The following is a 16,360-nucleotide window of genomic DNA, read 5'->3' on the forward strand; positions in this document are numbered from 1 at the left end:
ATTATTGGAAAAACAGCAAATTACTGATAGACCAGGGCGGATCTGTGAAAAAACGTCTATTTTTGGATGTGCGAGGTGGCATTCGGATTTTTGCAGAAGTTAGGTGACAGCTTCAATAATAATAATTAACTTATGCTCCTTCTTAAATATGCCCAGAACATTAATAAAAAAATTAAAATATATAAAACTTTCGAAAAACATCGATTTTTTTCTACTTTCTTTGCTTATAACTTTAAAACGATTCATTTTGGAAAAAAGTCGTGGGGAAATAAAAATAATTGAATTTTGTATCATACTCGTCCGGTTAAAAATGTCCTAAATTATTAACCTTTCTGCAAAATAGCAATAAATACAAAATAAGGGGGCAAAACAAGCCTGTTTTTTTCAATGTTTCAACCACTTTGGTTGCACTTAGAACCTTCGTAATCTGCTTACAAAATTCTTGCAACATACTTAAATCTTCCACCAAATTTCATTAAAATCGACTTAATGGATTTTTCATAATAATTTTGTAATCTAAATTTTTTTTAAAAAGTTAAAAATTTTAAAAGCTTTCTGAACAAAAACTAAACCATTTAGAAGTATGCTAATTTTTTTACATATAAAGAGGCGCTCTACCTATATCCTAATACACTTTACAGAACTAAAATTGGATTATTTAAGCGGCCTCAGCACTGTTTTAAAGTCATAAGACACAGGACGTTTGAGTTGGAATAAATTCATTTTTCAGTTATTTATCAAATAAACATTTTTTTTTTGTTTTAGGACAACAGTAAAATGTATTTCGAATTATAGTATATTATTCAACGAGCATGTAAAAAATTGGTCTATATTAGTGAATGGAGAATTGAATAACCTTTCGAATAAGCTAGCACACGACCCCTATTCTCATTTAAAAAAATCGTCGATTACGTCATCACACCCAGATGGATGACGTCACTAGTATGATATATATGCCAAAAATTATAATATAAATATAAAAATCGACCTGTTTCGAGATTTATCTCCAGAGTCGCTCATTCTCGAGAAAATGAATTTATTCCAATTTATATTAAACGTCCTCAGTCTATTTGTTTATAAGCCAAAAAATTGTTTGTAACTTTGAGGCCGCTTAAATAATCCGATTTTAATTCTGTAAAGTGTATTAGATAGGTAGAGCGCCTCTTGATATGTAAAAAAATTAGCAAACTTCTAAATGGTCTACTTTTGGTTTAGAAAGTTTTTAAAAAATTTGAACTTGTTTAAAAAAAATTAGATTGCAAAATTATTATGCAAAATCTATTATGTCGATTTTTTTCAAGATTGCGGCTGTAATTTTGAATATTTTTTCGAGATATTTGGCACACGTATTCGTAATATAATAAAGAATGGCGGTACAGAGCCCAATTTGAAAAATATATTAATATGTGGAAATTACTCTGTAGTTAAATAAAGTATTAAAAAAACGAGCCTGTACCGCCATTAAGAAGAACAAAAAAATACACTTTCTTCAAATAAACTTTTTTATCCGATGCCTAGAATTTGTGTCATTTTGGAACTACTAAAATTTTTTATTTCATTAGTAGTTCCAAAATGACACAAAATCTAGGCATCAAATAAAATGTTTATTTGAAGAAAGTGTATTTTTTTGTTCTTCTTAATGGCGGTACAGGCTCCTTTTTTTAATACTTTATTTAACTACAGAGTAATTTCCACATATTAATATATTTTTCAAATTGGGCTCTGTACCGCCATTCTTTATTATATTACGAATACGTGTGCCAAATATCTCGAAAAAATATTCAAAATTACAGCTGCAATCTTGGAACGCGTTTTCGCTACCTGTTGATCGCTACTGTTTCCTCTTAATGAAATTTGGTGGACGGATTAAGTATGTTGTAAGAATTTTCTAAGCGAATTACGAAGGTTCCAAGTGCAACAAAAGTGGTTGAAAAACATTGAATAAAAACAGGCTTATTTTGCCCCCCTTATGTTGTATTTATTGCTATTTTGCAGAAAAGTTAATAATTTAAGACATTTTAAACCAGTCGTATATCATACAAAATTCAATTATCTTTATTTTATTTCCGTACGACTTTGTGCCAAAATCAGGGGCATCATTTGAAATTTTGATTGGGGGGCAAGCATTATATATACAATACATTATACCGGGTGGTGAATCGGAAAACGGGCCATAGGAAACTCAATGTAAAATTCTAAACTGTTGAATTCCTGCTTCCCTATCTATTTTACATCAAAAGTCATGAGAAGTTATTTGTAGAGGATTGAAATCTGTATTAAAAACAGAAGTTACAATTGTTCTACGATTTAAACACATTCCAAAATTTTGAAAAATATAATGTATTTACCGCAGTAGGTATGTGTGGGTATGTTAGGCCACACGTTACTATTTAACTGACAGTGAGCACATTATTGACTGAAGAAAATATCTTTATTATTAATACTTTCTCCTTAACTAAGGGTATCTTATCAACTTTATTGTGTTTTAAACAAAAAATGATAAAATAATTTAAAAAATTGACAGTTCTAATTGTTAATATAATAAATTCATTGTCAACAAATGCAATCTTATACACATTATTGTATTGTGTGTGGCCTAGCTTTGGCGTATTACTCTGAAAATTGTATTATATTTTTACAAAATTTTGAATAATTATTGTTCATAGAACAATATTAACAGTTGTTTTCAATAGAGATTTCAATTCTCTACAAATAGTTTCTGATGACTTTTGATGTAAAATAATTAGGGAAGCAGGAATTTAACAGCTTAGAATTTTACATTGAGTTTCCTATGGCCCGCTTTCCAATTCACCACCCGGTATATGATGCAATGATGAAAATTGATGTATTTTTTGTAAATTTCAGTCATTTTCAGGGTCGGGGACGCATATGCCCCCCGACCCTATCAAATGACGCCCCTGACCAAAATGAATCGTTTTAAAGTTGTTATAAGCAATGAAAGTTGAAAAAAATCGATGTTTTTCGAAATTTTTAAATATTTTAATTTTTTTATTAATGTTCCGGGCGTATTTGAGAAGGAGCATAAGTCAATTATAATTATTGAAGTTATCACCTAACTTTATCTGCAAAAATCCGAATGCCACCTCTCACATCCACCTCAAAACAGATCCGTCCCGGTCTATGAGAAATTACTAGAGTTAGTCTGGGCTGATTATCGGAGAATAGGCCATTTTTGGGAAAAGTTATTTACCAGCAATTTTATTGCTGGAATCGAATTATAAGATCCTATATATTAATAATATAGGTATGCAAAGTCCTCAGATAGTGTGCCACTTTTTTTTATAAACAAAATGGCGCCCGAAAATCGTATTTTTTTCAATTATTGCTCTATAACTCCGAAGATTTTAATTTTACAACAAAAACACTCAAATAAAAATTCACCGTGATTAAATTCTTCATAGAGACGTGTTTTTCCCGATCTGCTCCGATGAAAATTTTCCTCGGAAAATGCGGGTTTTCTTTACAAAATCTTTAATTTTCAAATAAAGTTTTAAATAAGTAATTATTTACCAATAATTAAATAATTTGGTGACTTAAAAGCCTTCTTGGTTTAGATCATAGTTCCAGAAGCTGATAAAAATTAAACGAATATTTTAGCAACAATTCAATTGTTAATTAATAATTTACGGTCGCAATAATAACCAAAATAATTATGATACACCGATCAAACTTTGAAATCTTATAAAGATGAGATGCCTATTTAACATTTTGTCGACAAAATATAAATTTTTTGTTTTTTTGCATAATCTTTAAATGTTTAAAAAAAATAGTTATAAACAAATTAACGTTTCTCAGAAAGTTTTTATTATATTGTAATTTTAAAAAATAGCTAAAATGCGCATTTCAAATTTCTTGAAAATGAATGCTTTAAAACTTTTTTGTAACCATTTGCAAAAAAGTTATGAAACAGCAAAATAAACATACGATTACTAGGGTGTTTATAATTTTTTTTAATTCTTTCGAAGCGTAGAAGTGAGTTTAAAGTACAAGCTAATTATTTACAAAAAAATATCGATTATCAGTTTAGTGGTTCTATTTTAATTAAAGATTATAAATATATTTTTTTGCAATTTACACGCGCGAAAGTAGAATAATACAGTAATGTAGCTAAAATTTTCACTCGGAGCGACGACCGGCCGCGCGAGACGTACACTTTTATAAATAATATATGCTGCGTGTCAGTCGCTTCGAGTGAAAATTTTAGCTCCGACTCTGTATCAGGCCTACTTTTGCGCTAAAAATTACAAAAAAAAGTATTTTTAATCTTTGATTAAAATATAACCATTGCACTAATTTTTTACATACTTTGTGAGTAATTAGATTGTACCATAGACTCACTTTTAAGCTTTGAAACAATTAAAACAAATTATAAATAACGGAGAAATCGTATATTTACTTTGCTGTTTCATAACTTTTTTGCAAATGGTTGGAAAAAATTTTTAAAGCATTCATTTTCAAGACCTATGAAATACGCATTTTAAGTATTTTATAAAATTAGAATATAATAAACAATTTCTGAGAAATGTTAATTTTTTTATCACAATTTTTTTTAAATATTTAAAGATTATGCAAAAAAAATGAAAAATTTATATTTTGTCAACAAAATATTAAATAGGCATCACACCTTTATAATCTTTCTAAGTTTGATCAATGTCTCATGATTATTTTGGCTGTTATTGCGACTGTAAATTGTTAATTAACAATTGAATTTTTGCTAAAATATTCGTTTCATTTTCACCGGCTTCTGAATTTATAATCTACACCAAGAAAGCTTTTATTTCACCAAGCTATATAATTATTAATAAATAATTGCTGGCCCAAAAAATTTATTTGAAAATTCGAGATTTTGTTGGGAAAACCCACATTTTCCGAGGAAAATTTTCGTCGGAGCAAATCGGAAAAAACATGCTTCTATGTAGAATTAAATTGTGGTGGATTTTTATTTGAGTGTTTTTGGTGTAAAGTTAAAATCTTCGGAGTTATAGAGCAATAATTGAAAAAAATACGATTTGTCGGCGCCATTTTGTTTATAAAAAAGTAGCACACTATCTGCGGACTTTGCATACCTATATTAATAATACATAGGATCTTATAATTCGATTCCAGCAATAAAATTGCTGGTAAATAACCTTTCTTTGTACTTTACTAATTAGACCAGCGTATTATAACTACATATTTTTTTTTTCAAAATTTAAAGATTATGCAAAAAAAAGAAAAATTTATATTTTGTCGATAAAATATTAAATAAGCATATCATCTTTATAATCTTTATCAGCGTAAGTTTGATCAGCGTATCATGATTATTTTGGTTATTATTGCGATCGTAAATTGTTAATTAACAATTGAATTGCTGCTAAAATATTCGTTTAATTTTCACCAGCTTCTGGAATTACAATCTATACCAAGAAAGCTTTGATGTCACTAAGTTATTTAATTATTGATTAATAATTACTTACGGAAAACTTTATTTGAAAATTAGAGTTTTTGTGAAAACCCGCATTTTCCGAGGAAAATTTTCGTCAGAGCAAATCGTGAAAAACCTATCTCTATGCAGAATTTAATTGCGGTGAATTTTTATTTGGGTGTTTTTGTTGTAAAGTTAAAATCTTCGGAGTTATAGAGCAATAATTGAAAAAAATACGATTTGTCGGCGCCATTTTGTTTATAAAAAAAGTAGCACACTATCTGCGGACTTTGCATACCTATATTATTAATATATAGGATCTTATAATTCGATTCCAGCAATAAAATTGCTGGTAAATAACTTTTCCATGAATTTTGCTAATTAGCCCAGAGTAAGTATATGTAATAGAACAGAATTTCTATGTCTGATTGACTTGAAGAAAGCATTTGATAGAGTAAGACTCAAAGATGTAATCCATCTCCTGTATAATAGAGAAGTTCATCTAGATATATCATAAAAACTATTACAAACATCTACCAAAACAACAAAATGGAAGTCAGAATAAATGGACAACTTACTGAACCTATAGAAATAGGCAGAGCAATAAAACAGGTGGACTCATTGAGCCCTATTCTCTTCAATTTAATCATCGATGAAATTATCAATAACGTTAACAAAGGAAGAGGATATCTACACAATGGGAACAAAGAAGTAAAAACGCTCTGTTACGCAGACGGCGCAATATTGATAGCTCAAGGTGAAGGTAGTCTGCAAAGATTAGTCCACGCATTTAACAGCATAACAGCAAAAGAACATTACATAACAGCAAACGAATTCAATATACCAATTTCATCTCAGAAAACTAAAACAATAGTAGTCAGTAAAGAACCAATCAGATGTAAAATAGGAGTTGATGGTATCAGTATTAGTCCAGGGCGGATCTGTTTTGAGATTGAGATTGGAAAATCTCACTTGCTAATTATACCAGGTCGCATCTGTAAAAATATTAGTACATTTGGACGTTGAGAGGTGACTCAAATTTTTTTGCAGAAATTGCTTGAAAATAAATCAAATAATAATATTTCAGTTATCCTCCCACTCAACAAGGTCCGGAACATTGTTTAAATAATCAAAATGGCAAAAAATGAAGGAAAAAATCGATTTTATTCTTCGTTTTTTGATTATAACTTTAAAAGTATTCATTTCCGAGGAAAGCTGTACTAACATGAAAGTTGCGTAATTAAATTTCCTACAATATAGAATTGGTTAATAATTTAAAAAATTGTCACCCTAGTTGCAAAATAGCAATAATTGCGAAAAAAAACATACAAAATCAAGTATTGGCATTTTACGATTTTCAACCATTTATGCTACACTTAGGACCTTCATATTTCACCCAGAAAAACTTTATGATACAGTAAAACAATACTGTAAATTTCATTAAGATCGGTTCAATAGATTTTGCAAAATAAATTTCACAATCCAGCTCTCGCAAAAAAATTCATTTTTTCAACATGTTACAGGACCGAAAATAAAGCAGATAGCAAGTTGAAATTTTTTTTTGCTTATAAAAGTATACTGTACCTTTTATTTGCAATTTGCAAAATTAAAATCAAATAATTACCACGGCGTCAGGAAATTTTTTAAATAAACATTAATTTTTGGTGCTACGCGCAGGACAACGGTGTTCGATTCACACAAGTTGATTTCCACCAAAATTTCTTCCAATCTTTATCTAATATATTAATTTCTTACTCTATATTTTGTTGTATTTTAATATTTTAACTCCACAAAAATCAAACTATTTATTATTGTTTGTGAAATATTGTTTAAACAATTGCATATATTTCAAAATAATAAACTTTTATTCTCTAAGTTAAAATATATGAGCAAAGAAAGTTTTTGCTAATAAAAGTGTTATTTCAAAGGATAGAGTATATGTTTTTATTTTGCAATAAACAAATTTATTTATTTACATCGAAATGTAATAAAAATTAAAATGTATCAATCATTATCAAAGGTCACTGGAATGACCAATCAGAGCAAACTATCCGCTGTCCTGCGCGTAGCACCAATAATTAATGTTTATTTAAAAAAATTCCTGACGCTGTGGTGTTAATCAATTTTAATTCTGCAAAATTGCAAATGAAAGGTACAGTACATTTCTATAAGCAAAAAAAATGCTATCTGCTTTATTTTCAGTCCTGTAACATTTTGAAAAAATGAATTTTTTTGCGAAAGCTGGATTGCGAAATTTATTTTGCAAAATCTATTGAATCGATCTTAATGAAATTTACCGTATTATTTTACTGTATCATAAAGTTTTTCTGGGTGAAATATGAAGGTCCTAAGTGTAGCATAAATGGTTTAAAAACGTAAAATGCGAATACTTGTTTTTGTATGGTTTTTTCGCAATCATTGCTATTTTGTTACAAGGGTGACTATTTTTTAAATTTTTAACCAATTCTATATTGTAGGAAATTTATATACGCAACTTTTATGTCAGTACAACTTTTCTCGGAAATGAATACTTTTAAAGTTATAATCAAAAAACGAAGAAAAAATCGAATTTTTCCTTAATTTTTTGACATTCTGATTATTTAAACAATGTTCCGGACCTTTTTGAGAGGGAGGATAACTCAAATATTATTATTTGATTTATTTTCATATAATCATATAACCATATAATCGAACAGGTAATGGATTGCAGATACTTAGGTGTGGAAATATCTAGCGACAGGCATCTGTGGCAAGAATCAAAACAGCAGGCAACGAAAGCAGCGAGAATATCTGGTTTCCTGAGGGATATAATCTGGCGAAATAAATATATGAGCACCGAAAGCAAAGTCCGCATTTATAAGACATGTGTTAGACCCGTACTGACATACGCAGCTGAGACAAGGGCCGAGACAACAAAGACCAAACAAATAATGAGAACAACAGAGATGAAAACCCTAAGATCCATAAGAGGTATCACACTCAGAGATAGAATACGAAACGAAGACACATTGAGAGAGCTAGGCGTTCAAGACGTAGTGAGATGGACAAGAGCGCGACGACGCATGTGGAGAGACCACGTAGATCGGATGGACCCTGAACGTATGGCGCATTGGGCGAAAACACAGAAGCCCAACACCAAGCGACCCATAGGAAGACCCAAAAAACGATGGTACGAGAGTTGGAGCTCCGGATCGCAGCAAAGACTGTAACAGAAAAAACAGGACATAGTCCTATTACAAGAAGAAGAAGATTTATTTTCAAGCAATTTCTGCAAAAAAATTTGAGTCACCTCTCAACGTCCAAATGTACTAATATTTTTACAGATGCGCCCTGGTCTATATTGAACAAGTAATGAAAATAAAAATCCTTGGAATTACATTGTCCAGCTACGGAGACCTGGACAAAGAAGTGATAAATCAAGTACAAAAAGCAAATAGACTGTCAGGATGCCTTAATAACACTTTATGGCGAGACCGACATATTAACACTGAGATGCAGTCAAGAATTTATAAAGACAGTGTAAGACCAATCATTATACATGCATCAGAAACAAGACCTGACACAGCCACAGCCCAAAGACTACTGGAAACAGCATTAATTAGAGATTAGAGTACTGTGAAGATTACAGGAAATACCAGTGCCGGATTAACCATAGGCAAAGTAGGCAGTTGCCTAGAGGCCTCGGCCTCAAAGGGGGCCTCGCAGAGCACAAAACGAAAAAATAATGGTAATTAAATAAAAACTTTAAATCATAATTATGTTGAAAAAGTCAAATATCGCACAATACCATGAAAGTGATGGTGGAAGTATAAAACTACATTACAATGCATACTTTTGTTCACATAGAAAGTTTATATTGTGAGAATAAATCGCTAATGAATGCCCTTTGGTAGAACGAACAGTACTACAGATGAAAATATGAAAAAAAAGATTCGAGAGTGTAGCAGAAAAACACAAGAAAAAGTAGGAGAAAGAAAAGATCCTTAAGCAAGATATAAAACTGAACCAAAACTTATTTAAACTCAGTTTCACACGGAAATCCATAGCTAGTGAAGCTGCAACCAATGAAAATGCATGTGATGAAATAGAAATAACTGAGGGGCATAGCTTCCGTAAGTGAAGAGGATGAAAAAAGCACCAGGAACCGAAACTAAGTGATAAATTAAACTTAAAGATAAATTGCATCCTAAATTCGGAAAACGACATAGGATTACGGAATAAAATTACTGAAGAAGTACGGAAATTTTGGATTGGAAAAGGTCATTAAAATGTAACAAGAAGTTTTTCAGCATCAAAAAGAAATTTTGGAGGTTTTATAAGATTTTTCGGTCTGAAAATTAAAAATCGTTCTGATGATTGCCAACTTTCGAAGCGGAGACGGCACCTAGAGAAGAAGAAACAAGATTTTTACATAATCCTTGTTTTTTCGAAAACGTATCAGTGGAACAAAAATTTTAAAAAAATTGGCTAACGTATTCTCTCTCAAATCGAATATCGTATTTTAGGTTTGTTCAGTCCGTGTACAACTTTTTTTTCGGCCTCTACCCACCGTTGGAAAGCTTTGATCAAATGCTTAAATGGAACCCCACTAAGCGATTTCATTTGGCACGATCTACTCGTAGTCGTTAAAAGAACAAGCAGCACAAGATGGACTGCAAGGATACATGCAACAAGACCTTTGTCTAAAGGTTACATCGCTTTCAAATCTGCTCTTCATACTCTTTCTGAAGACAATAATCAGAAAGATGAATCAGTTCATGAGGCTAACTCTTTGTTGAACGAAATGTCAAAAAAAAGAAACATTCACAATTAATGAGTTTTGGACAACAATTTTAGAACGCATCAACGCTGCGCTGTTAGTAAATCATTACAGAGAGAAGAGATTGAACGGCAAACTGCAGTTCAGCTTCTAAATTCACTTTTGGAGTTCTGAAAATCCCAAAGAGATAATTTTGCTTACTACGAGCAGAAGGCCTGTGATTACAATACTCTGAATATTCCGACGCGAGTAAACCAAAGCGAGCAAGAAAACTACTTTTTGATGATGCTAATTCCAATGAAGTTTTTCTACAGGGTGGACAAAAGTTAAAGGTTGAAAGTTATCTACTAATGTTCGATAAGTTAATTACTTATGTTAGCTGAGTCGTCGGTTTACAGTGTACGGGCCAGTAAACTCAGTGTTTGGTCTTTTGTGTGTTTTTACAAAATTAAGTGATACTCAAATAAAGGAGTGTGCCTCAAAACTACATTAAAACTGTCCTGATGATATTGAATCTGAACTTGAAGATGAGAGATTAGAGAAGTTCAAATATTTTATAGCCCACCTTCAAGACTTGCAGGGAAAACAATTTATTCCTGCTTCACAGTGATTTTGGGTTATTTCGCAACACACGAACGGACATTTTCAAAAATTAAAATTATTAAAAACAGAGAAAGCGTAGATTTCTTAAGGGGCCTCATAGCTTGGGTTGCCTAGGGGCTTCAAGATTCTTAATCCGGGACTGGGAAATACGCTGAGAGATCGAAAGACGAGTAAAGACAGAAGAAAATGTATCGTACAGTCTATAGACGAATTTGACGAATGGACGCTAAATATAAAAAAGAATGGAATAACTACATAAGCAGAATGAGTGAGACCCTCGTGGTCAAAATAACAAGAAGTAAATCACCAAACCAAAGTGAAAATATAGTAATTTCACCAAAGTGAAAACCTTCCACAGAGGTATCAATCTGCCACTGAACAAACAGAATTGCTTATAAAGAGGAAGGAGATGAAGAAATAACGGGAGATATGGTTTTCTAGAGTTAAATGAATATTTTCTAGATTTTTTTAAAACTGTATGGAATGGGTAGGATACACCAGTAAGAACGAATAGACTACCTATATATCCTAAGTTTTGGTGACTACCAAATAGTGATCGCACAAGAACAGCAATATACAAAGAAGGAGATGGAAATAAAACAACTGGAAATAGACGAAGGTAAACAAATCAAAGTAATAGACACGTACAAGCGTTTAGGTTTCATAATATCAAACAAAGGAACAACTGAAGAAGATATAAAAATAAACTAGGACAAACAAGAGACTGCATACGATAATTGAACCCGGCACTGTGGGATAAGGTCACCCAAATTAGCAAAACTCTTAACTCCAAAACGACAAATTGTTCAGGAGATGCAAAAATTTTAATTTGGAATACATTTTGCGATTCTGTCAAAATTAATCGAACATTTTAAAATAAAATAATAGGTAGATATATCTACCTGATTGTGGAGAATAATTTTTAAAATTTTCTAAAATTTTGTGGAGTTTGTCCCAATTAAACCAATATTAATTTGGAGTTACGAGGTTAAAAGCACACAAGCATTATAAACATAATTGGAGTTACGTGGTTTTCTGTCAAAAGCTGATACAGAGTTACAAGGTTTACTTTTTCGCTTATATTTAATTTCTACATTTAGATGGAGTTACAGGATTTGGTCAAAAGACAGATAAATTAATTTACAAACAGATAGCGCATATATTCACAAATTAAGTAAAAATGGAGTAACGAGTTTTGCTAATTAGGGTGACGAAAGAACATCAGTATAAAACAAAAAGAAGAATATATTATAGCACCATGACAAAAAGTATCCTGACTTAAGGATGTAAAAATTGGAGAATAAATAAGAAATCCAAAAACAAAATAAGAGCAACAGAAATGAAATACCTAAAGAGAAGCTGCAGACTAACAAGAAGAGAAATAATAGATAACATAGGTTAAGAAAAGAATGGGAATGAACTCAGATATAATAGACTACATAATATAATAGTGTAGGAAACAGAGGTTGAACATTGCAAAATGGACACAAGTCTGGTTTTATTTTTTTTTCTGGTATATCAAGGGGTGCTTATTATGAGACTAACTTTTTCTTAAAAAATTTCGCCCCGGAACCCCACTTTTCATCCCTTTAAAGGAGGTAATTTGTGGTTTTTGCGAAACGTAGCCCTTCCTGTACGTTTTCCAAAAAATTTACTTAATAGTAAAATGAAGAGGACTATATTTCCTACTATTTATTTCCCGACAGCACATGTTTGTCACCCACCGTTTAGCGGGGGTGGCGCCTCAAATGTGACAAATTTTTAAAAAAGATAGGTTTAAAAAAAAATATTTTTCCCTAACTGTAATGAAAATTAAGAAGAATCCCTGCGGCAATTAATCACAAATAAGTGGCTGATTTTTTGGTATAGGTTTCATTTAACCCGGCACCTGCCACGTGGGGTGCTACCAGCACCCCATAACACATTTTTATCAAATATTTAGTACTTCAAGTTTGGTAACCGAGCTGTGCGTCATAGTAGCTTTCTATAATATTATATAGCATATATGTGTTAGTGTTTGAAGTGGTTATTTAAAGTCGAATTGAAGTGTCATCATCTGGCGCTTTAATTTTTAAGTTTTTTTTGTATTTTTGATAAACAAGTCAAATTTACATTTTTTATTGAAATAACTGATTTAAATTATTAATATAGCCTCTATACTCACTAAATCTTAATTTTTTTAGATATTTTACTTGACTTCATTGATTCTGGTTTGGTACTTGCTAATTTGCTTATAACACCTTTTTCATTTTATTTTTTAACTTTTATAACATATTAGTGGCTAATAAGTTAGTAAAACATGTTTCTTTATATTCTTGTGTTACTCAACACCTTATTTTGTTTTTTAAACAAGTAGATCACAGAAAATTTTAAGGGGTGCTGTGAGCACCCCACGTGGCAGTTGGCGCCTTGCAAAGCCACGTGGCAGGTGCCGGGTTAAGGACAATTGCAAATTTTTTAATTACAGGGTGTTACATTTTAAAAAACCCCTTTTTATACCATCTGAACCGCCTATGCTAGAGTAAAAAAACTTTCAGCGATTATCCATGTACTGGTGTTATGTACAAATTTGTATAATGCACCCCTACATTTTCCCCGGAACCACCAAAAAAAAAGGAGAATTAATAAAGAAAATAATCAAAAATTGATTTTGGGCCACCACTGTGGCTTTAGAATGCAAAGAAAATAAAATATGCATAGTTAATAATGTGTATCACACAGTGTGTTCTTTTATTTTTCATAAGTACGTTATCAATAAAATGAATAGGTGACGAAAAAAAAAACAAAAACTGGAGCCCACCATGGAGCCATACCAAAAAAATTCATAGGACCTTATTTGTAGAGAAAATAGTGGTCTTTAATTCTGTATAAGCTTTGTTTTAAAAAAATGCATAGGTAATGAGAAAATCGTAAAAACATGCTCTCCAAGGGATAGGGGTAGTTTTTGCAGTTTATTTCCATGGATAAGGGTAGTTTCCTGAGGGATGTTGCAATAATCATATATATTTATGAAAAACCCTATTGATGGAGCGTATGTACGTATGGGTCAAAAAGCAAAAAAAAATTTTTTTTCAACCCCCCCTTTATTTTTTTTGTTACAGGGGTTACATCAAGAAATCGCTTTTGGTATCCATGCATGGGTAATAATAACGTGCACAAAATGATATATGAAGCATTTTAATAAAGGGCATGGTGTGTGAAAGATTCCAAGAAAATTACTTTCTATATTAATTCTCCTTTTTTGGGGTGGTTCCGGAAAAAATGGGGGTGCATTATAGAAATTTGTAAATAACACCAGTACGTGGATAATCGCTGAAAGTTTTTTACTCAATTATAGGCGGTTCAGGTGGTATAAAAAGGCGTTTTTTAAAATGTAACACCATGTAATTAAAAATTTGCAATTGCCCTTAAATGAAACCTATACCAAAAAATCAGTCACTTATTTGTGATTAATTTCCGTAGAGTTTCTTCTTAATTTTCATTACAGTTGGGGAAAAATATTTTTTAAAACATCTTTTTTTTTAATTTGTCAACTATGGGGCGCCACCCCCGCTAAACGGTGGGTGATAGACATAATATGCTGTCGGGAAATACATAGTAGAAAATATAGTCCTGTTCATTTTACTATAAAGTAGATTTTTTGAAAAACGTACAGGAAGGGCTACGTTTCGCAAAAACCACAAATTACCCACTTTAAAGGGGTGAAAAGGGGGGTTTCGGGGCGAAATTTTTTAAGAAAAAGTTAGTCTTATAATGAGCACCCCTTGATATACCAGTAAAAAAATAAATCCTGACTTGTGTCCATTTTGCAAGGTTCAACCTCTGTTTCCTACACTAATAGAACTGAAGAGGACATGTCAGAAGAGCAGACCAAAAGTGTTGGATAAACAGAATAACAGAGTGGAGCCCAATATGAATAAGGAAAAGAGGCAGACCCCGAAGATCTTTCAGAGATGAAGTGGACTAAGCAACGGAATGAAAAAATCTGAGGGAAGGGGACTGGCAACACAGAAAGAGTTGGAGAGAACGGTTGAGTAAAGGAATACAGTGAAAACTGTGGAAATCCTTAGTATACACTTATATAAAATTTTAAACCTTAATATTTCAGCTTTCCTATTTTGTGGCTTACCATCATGTTGCAAGAAGGTCTTCAACTATAAGTTTAAAACTTGTATTAGAAAAATATATTTACTATTTTACTAGTTTATTAAGAGCACTTGTAACAACACGCACATACAATGTTCTTCTTTTACGCCGATTTTGATGGGTTTCTTTTATATTCCGCCGATGCCGAACCGATCGTGATCTATTCTAACGACGTTTTTTGACCTGACACCGCGATGTGTTTTGAATAATATTTGTATGAGTATGAATATATTAAACCATGTGCAAATTACAGTAGATGTAGATAGTTTCAGCCGGTGGTGTGGAAAAGTTTGCAAGACGGACTGGTGTCGGTAAAGTCCATCAAAAGCTTTTTATCTCGAGCACTTACGATAAATCCAATGCAACCCCGACGAGGTGCGAGGATTGAATTACAGGGCAGGCGTTACAACTATCTCGTTAAAAGAATTTATATTCAATATTTATAAAAACGTTTTAAAATTAACTATTTAGATGGGAAATAAACCACAATTAAATTGAAAAAATAATTTTATTAACGTTTCGAAGCCCAAATCGGGTTTCGTTGACAAAATACAAAATACTACTAAAATAAACAAAAAAGTTGTTGCTAAGTAAAAAAAATTCTTCTAATAATTTATTTAATCTGACTCATTTATATTGTCAATTCAGACGTATAGGTCTGGATCCCGCGTATGAAAAAAAGTTAATTAATAGCAAGCTGAGAATTTGTTAATAGCTTAAGGGTGTCTAGTCGCACAAACTTTGATATATGGGAACACTGGAACAGGGCAAGTTTTAATTGTGGAACAGGTTAAAAATTTGGAACGGCCAGACCACGAAAACGGCACATGTATTTTGGCCGACAGAACAGACTTAAACTCTCCGAACTGAGATTAAACTCTCATGCAAAAATCAGACTGCTATTATTTATCACCAAATGGGCCTTTTAATGAGTGGAACATGTAGAATATGTCAAATGACAGGGATTATGACAGGTGATAAATAGCAGTATGATTTTTGCATGAGAGTTTAATTTCTGTTATAGACAGAAACTTAAAACAATAGGAAATAAATTCAACATTTCAACAACATTCAAAACAACAAACACACTGAGATCTATTCTATCTAAAACTAAACCTAACAATGAACAAGAAAGAACAAATAATTGCATTTATAAAATACCTTGTGAATGCGAACAATTTTATTTAGGTGAAACATCAAGACCATTAAACGTTAGAATAAGTGAACATCAGTCTTATATTAAAAATAGAGAATTTGATAGATCTCAAATATGTCAACACGCGTGGGATAATAAACATAGAGTTCAGTGGAGAGATTCAAGTATAATCCTGAAAAAATCAGATAGTCAAAAGAGAAAAATCAAAGAAGCGGCTCTAATTATGCTAAATGAAACCAATTGTGTCGCAAATTCCTCGGTAGAATGCAGT

At 31.7% G+C, this 16,360-nt stretch overlaps 1 protein-coding gene across 1 annotated transcript in view; it reads right to left on the reverse strand.

The window, feature by feature from the left end:
* The window catches only part of LOC114329802 (nocturnin), a 79,792-nt gene extending 64,855 nt beyond the window's left edge, over positions 1–14,937 (reverse strand). The window contains exon 1 of the mRNA XM_028279024.1: positions 14,917–14,937. Within this exon, the coding sequence (XP_028134825.1) occupies positions 14,917–14,922 (6 nt within the window). The 5' untranslated portion in view covers positions 14,923–14,937. The remainder of the gene's footprint in view (positions 1–14,916) is intronic.
* Positions 14,938–16,360: the final 1,423 nt, after the last annotated feature.

Source organism: Diabrotica virgifera, chromosome 9, assembly GCF_917563875.1.
Source record: "Diabrotica virgifera virgifera chromosome 9, PGI_DIABVI_V3a".
NCBI classification, from domain to species: domain Eukaryota; kingdom Metazoa; phylum Arthropoda; class Insecta; order Coleoptera; family Chrysomelidae; genus Diabrotica; species Diabrotica virgifera.